We start from the raw sequence: 15186 nt of genomic DNA on the forward strand, positions 1-15186 counted from the left end.
TCTGTAGTTTGATGTCAGAGTTTAGTTTGGGGAAATTCTCATTGTTTCCTGTTTTTCTTCCATTCCTCTGTCTTCTCTTTCTGGCAGTGCCGCTGTGCTTCTGTTACACCTTGTAGCGTAAGTGGCCCACGGTCCTCGGATATCCTGTTCTGTTTTTTGTTGTTTTTTCTTCCCCCAGGCTTACTTCTCCTTGGTCTTTGGTTTTTGAGCTCTGTGTTGCCGTGTCCTGTGGCTCCAGGCTCTTAAACATGTCCAGCCTGCTCGCGAGCCCCTTGGAGGCATGCTCGGTGGCCTTTGTTTCTGTTGCTGGTTTGATCTCTCTTTGTGGTTCTTTCTCAGGATTTCCGTCTCGCTCCTGACCTTGCCCACCTATCCTGCTTGCTGTCTACTTCAGCTGTTGCAGCCCTTAGCGCATTAATCACAGTTGGTAAAGTCCTGGTCTCATAATTCTGGCACCCCTGTCTGCTTCTGGTGCTTGCTGGGAACCTTCAGACTGTGCTTTTTGCCTTTTGGGGTGCTTTGTGTTTCTCACTAGCAGGACGTGATGGGCCAGTTAGAAGAAACTGCTGTCCATAGGTCAGGCCTGTGGCAGTGAGGCGCTGGAAGGGGCCCTCTGCAGCCCTGTGATGAGGTCTGTGTCCTTTGTGGAGCCCGGGCTGCTGCTCACTGCACAGGCCCGCCGCTTCTTGGGCGGGCCGGCATGCCCAGAGGGAGTTTGGAGTTTGGGAGTTGGGTCTCCCCCAGGTCTACTTGGCTCTGATTGTACTCCCGCAGGGTACGGGGTGGGCTCCCCTTAGCTGGGTTTCCCTGAAGGCAGGCCTCGTTCAGGCACACTTCACAGCGGTCCCTCCTCCCCTTCCTTGCCAGGAGCACGAGGGCGTGTGTCTGGGACGTTTCCTGCGGGAACCCGCTCGAACTCCTAGGAGTATGTCTCACAGTACCGTGGGGGCCCCGTCACTGGGTCGCGCTGGGGGTTTCACTCTCTGAGCCGCTGCCCTGAGCCTCTGGCAGTTTGTCCAGGCTTTCCCGTCAAGCTCTGGTTCCTGCAGTTTCTGCTCATGAGCTTCTGCTTCTGGAAGTGTGACTTCCTGTACGCACCTGTCTGTCCCTAATTTGGGGGCCACCAGTTTGACCTGCGTCCCTCCCTTTGTGGGGGTCCAAGAGGAGTTGTTGACCTTCCCGGTTACTTGTTGGGACACACTGGTGACTTCCAAGTCCCTTGCATGCCAAGCCAGAACTCAGAAGTCCCTTCTATTGGTTATTTATTGATGCGTATTTTTTTATATCAGTTTTAATGAGATAGAATCATGTTCAATAAAATGCCTGCCTTTTAGGTGGACGGTTAGAGGAGTTTCAGCTAATACGCACACCCGTGTAACCACTGCCACACCCGGGACAGACAAGGTGATCCTCACTCCAGAAAGTTCTCTCCTGCCCGCTTGCCGTCATTCCCCTTGTAATCTTTGGCCCCAGGCAGCTACTGTCATCACCATAGATTGATTTTGCCTGTTTAAGAATCTCCTACGTAGAAGCAGAATCATACAGTACGTGCCCTTCTGATGCCGCTTCTGTCGAGCGTGACGTTTACGAGACCTGTGCGTACCGTGTGTATCCTGCTTGTTGCCGACAGTCCTTCATCATGAGAACGTACCGCACTTTGACTCTTTTCCCCCGTTGAAGCATCTCTTCGCTGCTTCCGGTTTTTTGACAGTGATGAATAAAACTTCTCTAAACGTGTGTGTGTGTGCGTGCGTGTGTCTTTCTGTGCCCTTGTGTTGTCACATCTGAGTCAGTATCTGGTGTCCCGTTGCTGGGCTGTGTGCCAGGAGCGTCTCACGGTGTGAGGAACAGTCCCTTGGTCGTGCTGTCTTACACCTGCTCGGCTTCGGTCCCGCCGTTTGCTTAGGGCCGCTGGCGGTGTTCGGCACGGGACGCGCTGAGCTTGGGCTTGTTGACCGAAGACCGATGAGCGATGTACTCACCGTCTCTTTCTGTTTTTATTGGCCATCCGTGTGTCTTTTCTTTCCCGTTCTTATTTCAATATTCTGTCCCAGTCTTTTGCCTATAATTTTATTGGATTTATTTTACTCATGAGATAGTGAGAATTCTTTGTTTTCTGGACGCAAGTCATTGGTCAGGTGCGTGTTCGCAGAAATCTGCCTTCCCTTTGTCACTTGCTGTTTGATTGTACAATGGTTTATTTTGAAGAGCTGAGGTTTGCTGTCTTAATGGAGTCCGGTTTCTGTGTCCAAGTCCCTGCTGCCTCTGAGAAATCCTCACTCCAAGGTCGTGGGGCCTGGCTGTCCACATTTACAGCAGCTAGCTGGACTCGGGATGGCCTTGGTAGCCTGTGGTCCAATTAAATTGTACTCAGTAAGTGCTTGTGAAACACAAGTTGGTGTAAAAAGTGCTCTCTCTCTCTCTCTCTTTTTTTTTTTTTCCATTTTAGGGCAACAGGAGGCCCTTCAGGTCGGAGTGGACATCGGATGGTAGCCTGGAAGAGACAGTTAATACTTTTCGGTGGCTTCCATGAGACTACGAGGTGGGTACCGATAGGAGGACCTCTCTGTTTCCTGAAGCAGAAAGGAGTGGGTTTTTTGTGGGAAGAACCATTCTGAATGCTCCTGGAAAATGCTGCCCATCCCCCAAAACCAGAGCCAGCTTCACGGATATGCAGCCCAGGCAGCCTTGAAATTCTCAATAGTTACTGAACCAGGGGCTCTGTGTTTTTATTTTACGCCGTGCCCTGCAAGTGGTATGGGCAGACCTATCTACCACAGGATTCTCAGCCTGGCACAGAATCCCCCGGGGGGCTTGTTAAAACTCTGATTTCCGAGCCCCACCCTCTGGTGGCTGACTCAGTAGGCCTGGGACAGGGTCTGCAAATTCGCAGGTGATGGTGATGTGGCTGGCCAGGGGGGCCCGCAGTGAGAGCCTGCGTTCTGCCGTGGTGTCTAAAAAGGGGCCTGCGGTGCGCCCCTGTGTTGTGGCTGCATTGCTACGAGCTGCCACGTTCGTGTATCCCACGTGTATGCACTCCAGGTCGGGCCAGCAGGTTCCCTGATGGTTGAGAGCCTGTCGTCCACATGGCAGCCTCTGGAGCGTCCTTAGTTCGGTCCCGAGAAACAAGACGCGTGGTGACAGGTTAGTGTGCCTGTCACCATCCTGATATGGTACTGTGTTGTGCGACATCCGTCCGGGCTGTTGTCATGCCTGGTGAAGGCCATTCCTCTGAGTGCACCCCACGTGGAGGAGGGTGGATAGGGGTGTCTCCCTGGCCGTGTTTTACGCTTCCCTCTCCTAATCCTTCAAGAAATAATCACTTTGTTAGTTGTCGTGGCACCGCTAACAGTTTTGTCACATTGTGGGTCCATTTGCACAATTTTTTTCTGATAATTCCTGGCTCCTAAAGAAGTCGTTGTACGTGGATACAAAGGGGGAGGTGAGTTAGGCCGAGTCTTGTTGTTTTTCATACCCCTCTCACCCTGGTCTCGGTTGAGGCGTTGTGGTGTAGATTTGGCTCAATTAAAGTTGCAGTTTTTCTTTGTGAAGAAAGGTATTTTATTAATTGACAAGGGGACATCAATTCTTACATGCTTTAGGACAGGATTTTGAAAGCACAGTTGAAGTTAAACAGGGATGATTCTGTGTCGTTAAAGGTGTAACTCGGGTGTAGTCGCACTTTAATAGTATGTCTCAAAGACCATACTGTTGGCAGGCAGGTCGTGGTCCCACGTCCCGGATGAGGAAGCCAGGTGAACGAATGCCCAGTGGATTGTGGCCTCCACGAAAGATCACTCATTTCCAGGGGGCCCCTTCCCGCCCTGCAGGTGTTCGGTTGATTATAGCCATTTTGGATGAGGAAGCCCCGGCTGTTTTTATTTTTTTTATTTCTTTCTTTCTTTCTTTCTTTCTTTCTTTCTTTCTTTCTTTCTGTCTGTCTGTCTGTCTGTCTTTCTGTCTGTCTTTCTTTCTGTCTTTCTTTCTTTCTTTCTTTCTTTCTTTCTTTCTGTCTGTCTGTCTTTCTTTCTTTCTTTCTTTCTTTCTTTCCCGGCTGTTTTTAAAAGTTTATTCCTAGGGGCGCCTGGGTGGCGCAGTCGGTTAAGCGTCCGACTTCAGCCAGGTCACGATCTCGTGCTCCGTGAGTTCGAGCCCCGCGTCAGGCTCTGGGCTGATGGCGCAGAGCCTGGAGCCTGTTTCCAATTCTGTGTCTCCCTCTCTCTCTGCCCCTCCCCCGGTCATGCTCTGTCTCTCTCTGTCCCAAAAATAAATAAAACGTTGAAAAAAAAAAAATTTAAAAGTTTATTCCTAAGGGATTGTTACCTATTATTTAGACTTCACACTTTTTTTTTTTTTTTTAAAACAGCCCCAAAACGGTTGGGGAGACCAACACAGGCCTTGCTCCTTGGAACTCATAGGTTACGGTGTATGTGCCGCTGAAGCAGGCACGGGTTATAAAGTGGATCAAGTTGTACGATGGTTGTGATTTGCAGCTTTTCCAAAATCAGAACTGTTCTCAAAGTATTACCTGTTAATCTTGCTTAAAATTATGAAGGTCTCAAACACACAGGACACCAGGAGATACAAGTAAAGAAACCTTCCATATTAAACAAGTTAGTTGGGCTTTTTTAAAACCAAATAACGGTTGATATTTATGTGCGGGATAGAATTTTTTTACTGCACACCTGCAGTGTGAAATCCGAGGAGATGGGAGAATGTAACGAAGTCTTCTTAGAACTGAACACCTCCAAGCGCCTCAGTTCATGTACGAAAAGCCATCCTACAGAAGGCGCATCTCTGGGTGCCAGTCAGGGAGGCCACCCTGCAGGCGACTGGTCCCGTGTCCCACGCTGTGCGCAGCATTCAAGTGAGCGGCGCAACAAACCGGCCTTGGGCTGGCCCTTCCGTGTGCTGGCTGCAGGGGGCCGGACTTGGGTTAGCTCTAGTAGGAGAGACAAAACTGCTCAGACTGTGGTAGAGTTTCCCACCTGAAGCCTGGCTGTCTGTTTTGAGTACCTGGGGAGCACCTCTTCCTCTTCCCGTGTAATTCTGACCCGAGGCCCCTTGGCTTTGCCCCGGCTGTCCGTGAAATGGTACCAGGAGGCGGCACTCCCCCCTCGACTCGGGCCGGGCTGCTGCCGCCCCACGCACGGGGCCCCTTCTCGAGGCCCTCTGCATTTGAGTCCTTTGCAACTTAGGTCCCAGGGCCACGTGCCCCCTTGCCGCTGTCCCGCTGCGGGGCGCCAGGGCCATGCCTCTGGCTTGTCAGTCTCCGCAACGCTCAGCTCAGCCCGGCTCGGCTCCCTGCCCGGCTCGGGGTCTCTTCACGGCCCTGACCCAGCTGCAGGAATCTCCGTTCTGAGGATTCACTTGAATCTCTAATTCATGAACTTAAGCTTATACGCATGGTAACCTGATGCAAGTATTTGTGAGACTGTGGTTTTGTAAACTGTGTAAGGAAGCATCACTTCCAGATTAGGAAGGCTTTCAGATCCAGGCAAATTAATGAATTTCTGTAAGCTAGCCTTATCTCTAGTTTCCAGATACAAACTCACATCTGCCTCCAGCCCTTTCATGTGGATTTCAACTTTCAACTGGGAACTTGTTTCAGGTGGTACAAAGTTTACCTCGAAGTTAATCAGGTTCACATTTTAATGTTACTGCCTTTCTGTGTCACCATGTTATAACCAGAGATTACATCTACTACAATGACGTGTATGCCTTTGACCTGGACACGTTCACGTGGAGTAGACTGTGCCCTTCGGGCACTGGGCCCACCCCCAGATCGGGCTGCCAGATGTCTGTCACTCCCCAGGGCAGCATTGTCATCTACGGGGGCTACTCGAAGCAGGTAAGATGCGGCGTGGATGGAAATAGACATACTCTGTTGTATTGCCCTTTCCACTGTCACCAAGAATGAAAACTTCCAAACAGGATTGCATGTTGGCTCAATAGAAACACTTTTTATTAGAGTAGAAATGGATGTGTATCAATCTCCCCCGTGAACATATCAAGATTTTTGCAGCCGTATTATGTTCTAACCCATGTGCTCTGAAAACGCGGGACTGTGAATAATTCCGTATTGGGATGAGCCGCGTGGGGGGGGGGGGGGGTCTTGATTCCTGACCACAGATCCCAAGTGCTATGGGGAGGGCTCATGTGTAGAACAGGCCACTTCTTCCAGCCGCGCAGACACGCAGAAGTAAATGTTCTTGCACACCTGTCTGGGTGCCCTACACCAGGGTGGCTCCTGCTGGCTCTGGGGTGTGTCGTCCACGCAGGGGCCGCTCGCAGCGGCTGCAGCCTCCAGGCGGCACCGCTCCAGCTTGCACGCGTCAGCGAGCCCGAGAGGGATAAGGTCGTGTCTCACTGCAGGCTCTTTCTTAGCCTTCGTATTTTGAAATTTTCTGCGATGTGACTTAAGACTCAGCGAGCACTTACTGTACCCCTACCTGGATTCTTCTGTCGTCCATGCCTGCCGTCCCTGCTTCTGTGGTCGTTCACGTCTGTGCTGCTCTCCACCCATATTTCTGGGCGTGTTTTAGAGAAAAGCACAGGCATCGCTTCGGCCTGCTTTCGAGATCCGTCCCCGTTGCGTGTTTTAGCTGCTTTCGCTTCTTGGCCCCCAGCAGTTTTCCACTAGGACACCCCGGGTGGTTTCTCTAATTTCTGTTTGCAGACCCAGGGCTGTTTTTAGTTTCTGACCGTTATGAACCAAGCTGCGATGCACATTCTCGTGCAGGTCGCCGTATGGCTCTACGTTCTCATTTCTCAGGCAGGGACGCAGGAGTGGTTCTGCTTGGGTCCCAGGGTGCAGCGTCACACCCCGTCCCGCAGTGGTTGCCCCACACCCTTGCTAGCCCTTGATCCCACCAGAGTTTTTTATTCTTGGCCTTGCTGGTGGATGTGTGGGGTCTCATTGTGATTTAAAAAAATAATCATCTTTATTTATTTTTGAGACTGAGCATGAGTGGGGGCGGGGCAGGGAGAGGGGGAGAGAGCATCCCAGGCAGGCTCCGTGCTGTCAGCATAGAACCTGACGTGGGGCTCGATCCCACAAACTGTGAGATCATGACCTGAGCTATCCCCTAGTTTTCATTTCCTGAGATTCAGGCTGCTCCCCACAATGTGGCCCATACGGAGCCTCCCTGGCCTTAGGACATCCAGGGCACATGTCCAGTCCAGGGACAGCGGGATCGTGGGCTTTGTTTTCCAGAAGGAAACTAGCTGTCTGTCTCCAGTGAACACATGCCCGTGGCTGAGAGGAAGAGAAGCGTGTGTGTGTGTGTGTGTCTCCTGGTTCTGTCTGCCGGGAGGGCCCGGAGGTAAAGGCGCCCGGCGGCCGCGAGCACTGCCGGTGCCCAGATCTTGGTTTCTGACCCCACCTCTGGGGACAGGACCCAGGGCTCCTTGGGGAAATGGCTGAGTCTGGGGCTGGGGGTGTACAGGGCGAGGCTGGGGCATTTTGTCCAACCGGAGGCAGCGCTTATGGGAAACCCTCACCGATGGGGTGCGTCAGAGGGACAGAGGAGCCGCTGGAAGGGTTTCCGATGGCCAAGGCTGGAACCGGGTTCCAGCAACCAAGTGAGTAAAGTGGATTGGATTGTAGCTCACAGTATGACGTCAGAGTCCGTGAGTCTGTACGTTTAGATGCAAATGATTGAAAGCACAGACAAGTCCCTGTGCAGAGTTCCACATAAATTGCATAGCCACTCTGCCCTTGAGCTCTGGAGTGTGACTCCCCACCGTACGTGGGGCTGTGCAGAGTGATGTCCTTCCAGGGAGGACTCTGGAGAGCTGGGCGGGGGTGGGGGGCGGTGACCTGACAGCCCTGTGGCCAAGGTCAGCAGCAGTGATAAGTCACAGTGACAACACGCACCCCCGGTGTGATGGGTGAGAAGGGGCCACAACCCAGAAGCCCATGTCCAGTCGTGAGAGAAGGTCAGACAAGTGTCCGTAGAGGGACAGCTGACCTGCACCTCACAGCCACTGAAGGTCATCAGAGGGCGGGGCCTTGGAACAGAGAAGGGACACTGGGGGAAACCGAGGAGATCTTAATACACCGTGGACTTCCATTAATAGGGCTTAATCAGCATTTCATCCTTAGTTAGCGGCAGGTGTAACACACGGAGGGCGTTATTAGTAGGGAAACTGGGCGCTCAATTTGTCTGTAAATGTAAACCTCACCTGAAATTCAAATTTGTTAGAAATAGGGAGTTAAAGGGTAGATACAAAGATGAAATGAACATTACCAAGCCCTCCCCCCAGGAAAGCCATTTTGCTGCACAGTTTTCCAGACACTGTAACCTGTAGGTAGGCGCAGGTGCCGCGTGAGCCCTGCAGGGCACCGCCGCAGAGAGTCCGGGGCCGGCTGGCTTCTGCTTAGAGCGTTAATTCGGTTCTTGCAGTGAAGCCTGAGCACACAAATTGGAAGATGAGGGGGTCGGGGATGTGGGGGTTGCCGATGGAAGATGGCTTTGTTACGGCCTCGGGAGAAGTCCCCATGGGCTCCGGTACAACCCCCCCACCTAGACCAGGCTGGCTGCAGAGGCCATGGACTCGCCGGCAACAGAGTGCTGGAATGTTCCTGGCACGATGGCAGTCTTTAGGACGGTGGGTTTTTTAATTTAAAATCTATTCTGAACAGTTAATAACTGATACCAACATTTTTTATTCTGTCTGCTCGGTGAGGTCAGAATTGACCTGGTCGTGGTTCATACTTTATTTGAAGCTGCTGCAAAGGAAGGCTCCCGAGTCCTCCCCTGCCCCACCCGGCCTCCCAGCGAGAAGCGAGACCGCAAGCCTGAGGGGACCGTGTGGGACATTGTGGGTGGCGCCTGGCCAGTTCTTACGAGACTCCCGGTTCCTTCTGCAGAGAGTCAAGAAGGACGTGGACAGAGGCACGCAGCATTCCGACATGTTCCTGCTGCAGCCTGTGGATGGAAGGGAAGGTGCGTACGCTGGGTGGAGGGTGGGTCCCGGCGGCCAGTGGTCTGCGGGGTCCTGCCCGAAAGCCTTGCCCGCCCCGTGGCTGGGGGATGGGGAAGAGAGGGTGGCGACAGGCCCCTGCACACTGGGCTGGGGTGTGGGTGTGTCCTCGCCTGAGCGAGCAGACCAGGCGTTCTGTGAATAACCCTCGGTGACTGTCTGCACAGCAGGGAGAGCCGGAATACTCACCCTCTGGGGTGGTTGGGACGGCCTGACCTAAAAGCACAAGCCAGGAGCTGGTGTCGAGCCAGGAGCCCCCCTGCTTGAGAGGGCGGGAGCCACTTGTTCCCTTGTGCTCGCCCAAGAGCGCGCGGCTGCTAGGGTGTGGGCTTTGGGAAGGGTTTCACGGGTCCGGGAAAGTGAGAAAGTGAGGCGGTGGCCTGTTTGTGAGTCTTGGGACGAGCGGGCTGGGCTAGACCCAGAAGATCGGGTCTGGTGCCCGGTCTGCTCCGGGCCCTGCAGCGGGGCCTCCCCTCCCTGTGAGGCCGCCGTCCACTGTGGAAGGACGGGACCGCTCCGCGTGACCCTAGCCTCCGCTAAGCCGGGCACTTCTCAGGAAGCCAGCCACACCACCCTGCGGTGACCGAGGAGGGCGCCTGCCTTTTCCCCAGCGGGAACCGAGGTCTGGTGCTGAGAAGTAACTTGCCCGGTTTACATGAGTGAACTGGAGCCGGAACCTACTGTGTTCCCGGCGGTGGGACCCCGCTGCTCAGCCCCTGCATCCGGCGTTGGGCCCGGATGGGCCCGGTGGGCTGACACACGCTTGAGCCTGTGTCCTGCAACCCAGGAAAGTATCTTCCCTGACTGTGTGCAGGGCCCTCGGGAGGTTTTCCTCCTCTCTTTCCTTCAAGCAGTAAAATGCTGGCCGTGACGGGTTGATCTTGTGGCCCAGCAGTGGGTGCCCCCCGACCCCCGGGCTGTGTGCTGAGGAACAACCGCTGGCCCACCATGGCCATTTGTCGCTTCTGTTAAGCTTTTCTTAAACGTTCACTGTAGGAAAAATTGCCGTTCCCTTCTCTAGACGCGGCGGGAGGACGTTCCCCCACGCTTCACACTAGGTCACGTCTTGAGGGTTTTATACCATGTGAATCTGGCAGGTGCCGAGAGGAGTGCGGTGTGGAGGTCTCCTGGGGAGAGCTGGGGCACCTGCGCCTCTGAGCAGCAGCCCTGGGACAGTGGTCCTCACTGCGGGGAGGGCACGGCGTGAGGGTCTCCTGGCACTCGCCCCGTGCGCCAAGCTGGGAAGCGCTCGGCGGAGGCGGTGTCAGCGGGGCCCTGGGGACACCGCGCAGGACCTTCAGGGAAAGGGTCAACCTCTGGGGCGCGTTGAACCGTGTCAGGTTTCTGCGGAGGGATCAAAATCCGTAAACTCGGTGCGCTTTTGCCTGCAGTTCTGTGTTTCCACTCGTGTGCCGGTCACCGGAGGCCGGGGGACACTGGGGGTGCCCGTGGCCAGAGCTCGCTTACCCCATGTCCCCTCTCCGACAGGCAAGTGGGGATGGACGCGTATTAACCCTGCGGGAGCCAAGCCCACCCCGAGGTCTGGCTTTTCTGTGGCTGTGACCCCGAATCATCAGACGCTGCTGTTTGGGGGCGTGTGTGACGAGGAAGAGGAGGAGAGCCTGGAGGGGGACTTCCTCAATGACCTGCACTTCTATGACGCCACCAGGAACCGCTGGTTTGCGGGGCAGCTGAAGGTAGAGCCGTGCTCCCGAGCATGTGCCGGGGCGGTCGTACGTCAGACACGCAGCCCTGTTGTGCTCCCCACCGCCCCACCTCCCCGTCCGTCTGTGGGGCTCCCCGGGAGCTCTCAGTGTCTTTGCCGTCATTGTGGGCAGGGGCAGGCCGTCCGGCACTGGTGTCCCCCTGGGACTTCAGGTCTAGAGGAGTTGTTGGCGCCAGAGGCCTTGAGGCCTCAGGAGGTGGCCCACTCGGCCAGAGACCCCTCCCTGGTTGGAGGGCTTTGGAGCCTCTGCTGGGGATCAGGCAGACGTGCGGCTGGGGTCTGGACTCGTGGCCCCCCTGCCCTTTGCCCTGAGGGGTCCCACCAGGTAGAGACTCTGTGCCCGCAGCCTGAACGGGCAGATTAGGGCAGGGGGCTTCCGCCACGTGGCCCAGTCGCCCTCGCACCCCACGTCGCTCGAGGACGCTGCCCGCTGACCACCGGCCGCCCCTGAAGTGCACGGCCTTGCTTTTTCCGACAGGGACCTAAGTCAGAGAAGAGGAAACGGAGGAGGGGCAGAAAAGCAGAGCCTGAAGGTGCCGACAAGCAGGAGCGCGGGGGGGCCGGTGCCCAGGAGCCCCTGGAGGTGGTCAGAGAGGTGGTCGCAGAGGACGGGACCGTGGTCACCATTAAACAGGTTCTTGCCGCCCCAGTCCCGGCGGGACAGCCACAGTCCGAGGAGGAGGACAGCCCCGACGAAGCCGGTGGCCCCGTGGTGGAGCCCAGTCCCCGCTCCAACGCCATGCTGGCCGTGAAGCACGGGCGGCTCTACCTGTACGGGGGCATGTTTGAGGCAGGTGACCGCCAGGTCACCCTTAGTGACCTGTACTGCCTGGATCTCCACAAGATGCAGGAGTGGACGGCCTTGGTGGAGGCCGACCCAGGTGAGCTGGGGTGGAGAGAAGATGCTCTGCAGGTTGGGGCGGGAGCCCCATGAAAGCGGCTCTGTCCCATCTGTCCACGAGGGCCCACTCAGATCTGCCCTGTGCCACGGAGCCTGCAGTGAGCCAGACCCACGTGCCCTCACCCGTGGCCACTCCCGGAGGGTGGGCCCTGGTCACAGCGAGGCGCCCCCTCCTGCGTACGTCCGCCCCTGCTCTGGGAGCTGAGGGGGTGGCTGCTTGCTTTGCGCGGGGGCGGGGGGCGGGGCTCAGGCCCGTCCCGGTGCTTCTCGGGGGTGCGTCGTAGCAAAACCGATCTCACAGAGCCTCCTCGTCCACTGTCCGCAGCCTCTGTGAACACGCGAGGGCAGACCAGGCGTCTGGGGGACACCTTCCGGGGGAACCTCCAGGCCGCCTCTGCTCTGACCCACACTGCTCAGTCCCTCGCGTCCACGTTGTACACCGGTGGCTGCTGGATGCCAGCCACCACTCCTTTCTTGGCCACTGGACACTGAACAGAGCTTGAGTCCACGCTTTCAGAGAAAGGCGCTGCGTGGCCCTGCGAGGTTCCTTAGTTTTCCAGAGAGGCTAGGTTGGAGCAGGGGCTGCAGGGTGAGACCGGGGGGTGGGTCTCGTACCTTTGCCTCTGCTCTCCGTCCCCTCCTCTCCCCTCTCCGTCGTCCTCCCTCACCTCTGCTCTCAGCCTCCCCTCGCCTCTGCTCTCCTTCGTACCCCCCTCGCCTCTGCTCCCCATCCTCTCCCCTCATCTCTGCTCTCCATCCTCTCCCCTCGCCTCTGCTCTCAGTCAGCCTCCCCTCGCCTCTGCTCTGCGTCGTCTCCCCTCGCCTCTGCTCTGCGTCCTCTCCCCTCGCCTCTGCTCAGAACTGGAGAAAACAACGCGTTTCCTTCCGGTGTCCAGAGGTACTGGGGCATAGGCTCACTTTGACAGCATGATTATTTAAAAAAAAAAAAATTTTTTTTTAATGTTTATTTTGTTTTTGAGACAGAAATAGCGTGAGCAGGGGAGGGGCAAAGAGACACAGAATCCGAAGCAGGCTCCAGGCTACTAGCTGTCAGCACAGAGCCTGATGCGGGGCTTAAACTCACGAGCGTGAGATCATGACCTGAGCCAAAGTCGGATGCTCAACCGACTGAGCCCCCCAGGCGCCCCAGGGTGCGTGCGCTTCTTGATGAGAGGCTGGAAACTCCCTGCACTGACGTTTTGAACGTTCGCTTTTGATTTAAAGGAGCTCAGGAGTGGCTGGAGGAGACGGAGTCAGAAGAAGACAGTGACGAGGACGCCGAGGGCGGAAGTGACGACGAGGACAGTGGCGACAGCGGCGGGGAGGCTGGGGGTGAGTGTGGTGTGCATGCTGGCGCCGGGCGGCAGGAGACCCACGGCAGAGCAGCTCCGGAGCCAAGCACCCCCTGCCGGACCTAGAGCTCAGGGGTCGCTTTGCTCCCAAAGCCCCGATTTTTGCTGGTAATGAGAGACTTTCATGCTTCAGTAAAGTTCTATTAAAACGTGGCTTTACTTCGTAGACGCCCTCTCAAGGCGAGCCTAAGTTTTTGTGAGAACATTTGTATTTCGAGTACGTTTGGGCCGTGCCGGGTCGCTTTTTTTGATTGAGTGAAGAGCGCATTCGCGACATGGTTTCTGTAACTCCGGTGCTCACCCCGTCAGCCAGTGAGCTGTGGCCTCTGCGGCTGCCTGCCCGCCCCGCCTGCCTCCCCCCTTCCCCACGGAAGAGCCCATGACCCTCGGTGGCACCTGCCCGGCTCGCCCTGGATGACGCTGGGCCCCACGCCCAGGCCATTGCCGTCTGAAGACGGGGAGTACCCCCCGCGCTGCAGGGCATCCTGCGTGGTGTGGCTCCTTCCGCGGCGTTGGCGTGGGCCGTGACGACGTAGAGCAAAGCTGCGGCAGGGGCGGTGTCGTGGAGGGCGAGGTCCCTTCGCTGCCGGCGGTGCCGTGAATACGAGGCAGAGAGGTGCCTTATGCTTTGCGGGTGATCTCCCTTCCGCCGGACAAGGAGCCGGGGGTTTCCCGCGTGGCGGTGCGTCGTCAGGCCGGAGGCCCCCGCTGTGATTTCCGGAAGTTCTCGGTCGCAGCCCACCGGCCACCTTTCCACGCTTCGTGTCTCTGCCCGACTCTGAAGTAAAGCTCCTATCGGCTCTGTGGCTGTCGTGCCACCGGTTTTGCTGGGGGGTCTGTGAGCCCACGGACCCGACTCAGAGCCGCTCCGTTAGCGTTTCCTGGGAAGAGATGGTGGGGCCACCCCTGCTCCTTTCCCGGTCAGCCCCCAGGTCGTCCTCGGCAAAGTGACCGGAGGAGGGGAAGCCAGAGGGAGGGACCCCGCTGTCTGCACGCGGTGTCGCCATCCAGCGCCTCTGGAGCGGGAGTCTGTCGCGGGGGAGGCCTGCGGACTGCTCGCACGCCGTCTGGGGCCTGCTCCAGGGTTGATGGCCAGAGACCAGGTTTCATTGGTATAATTGGGGTCAGATGTTAGGCTTTGAATTCACACTTGGTGCATTTTTTATCTTCAATAGTTGCAGTAATGAGAAGGGAGTATTTTAGTGTGTAGTAACAGGATCAGCATCCCATTTGTGTCCTGGACCAGGCCATCCTGTTCATTGCTGGGACGCTCACAGACCAGTGTGGGAATTCCCCGGGTGGTGGAGCAGAGCCCGTCCTAGCAAGGCTTTCGTGGAAGGAGGAGGGCTGACGTGCCCCAGCAGCAGCCCCTCGCCCCACCTCGCCTCCTCACGGTGCCCGGTGCGACCACTCTCGTCGGACTTGCACGCTGCTCTGTAGCAGGACCCGCCAGGGTGCACTCTCACCAGCAGCTCAGAAATGGGAAGCCTGCCTCTGGGGGGTGCCCACCGGAGCCCCGGCCATCGGAGAGAGGCCAGTGTGGCTGTCGGGCAGCACGGCACCCCTTGGCCAACGGGGGCTGGGTTTGCTAGAAAAGCTGGCACTCTGGCTCGGGTGGCGTATCGCTGGCACCCCTCTTGGCTGCCGGGGCAGTCTGGGCCTTCCTTGGACACTGTGGGTGGAATCTAGCCGGAAGATTCTCAGGCGGGGCTGGCGGAACGCCATGGCTGGTGCGCGGACCTCCCGGGTCCCCCCGGGGCCCACGCTGCCCGCTCCTGCGACGTGCCCTCCAGCCCCCACCGTGCAGCTGCTGCTCTCCCGGCCGCTGCCTTAGGAGGAGGTTGTCGGAAGGGCTTGGCGGCTCTGCCTCAGGTTTCTGTTTCAGAGGCCGGTGTCTCATCCTCCTGGTTGAGGTGACACGGCAGGTTTGAGGGAAGACGATGTTTTTGAATCCACCAGATTTCCCGAAGAAGAAGCTCCTTATACAGACAAGTCTGTTTTGCTGTCGTGTCCGTAGGGTTGTTGCTAGAAGCTCGGTTTGAGTTCACGCGGGTGAACAGCTGCTCTCGCCTCTGCTGCTTCCTTGCTGTGATGGAGACACCAGGTAAGGTGCACCTTAGATGTTGAGCAGCAGGAGAGGCAAAGAATGCGTTCTAGGGCCGCGAGAGCCCCCCAGGAGCGGGACCAGCACACCCCAGTTCTCTGTTGGTGACTGGTGT

At 56.8% G+C, this 15186-nt stretch overlaps 1 protein-coding gene across 2 annotated transcripts in view; it reads left to right on the plus strand.

Annotated features, from left to right (window-relative positions):
- The window catches only part of KLHDC4 (kelch domain containing 4), a 50563-nt gene extending 37430 nt beyond the window's left edge, over positions 1 to 13133 (plus strand). The window contains exons 6-11 of one of the 2 annotated variants that reach the window (XM_086688730.1): positions 2450 to 2542; positions 5692 to 5851; positions 8876 to 8951; positions 10477 to 10685; positions 11193 to 11595; positions 12840 to 13133. In XM_086688730.1, the coding sequence (XP_086544856.1) occupies positions 2450 to 2542; positions 5692 to 5851; positions 8876 to 8951; positions 10477 to 10685; positions 11193 to 11595; positions 12840 to 13033 (1135 nt within the window). In that variant the 3' untranslated portion in view covers positions 13034 to 13133. The remainder of the gene's footprint in view (positions 1 to 2449; positions 2543 to 5691; positions 5852 to 8875; positions 8952 to 10476; positions 10686 to 11192; positions 11596 to 12839) is intronic. The other variant, XM_086688731.1, reaches the window with a different exon arrangement.
- The last annotated feature ends 2053 nt before the right edge of the window (positions 13134 to 15186 follow it).

The sequence above is a fragment of the Puma concolor genome, chromosome E2, assembly GCF_028749965.1.
Source record: "Puma concolor isolate L17-30 chromosome E2, mPumCon1.1.hap2, whole genome shotgun sequence".
In the NCBI taxonomy this organism is placed as follows: Eukaryota; Metazoa; Chordata; class Mammalia; order Carnivora; family Felidae; genus Puma; species Puma concolor.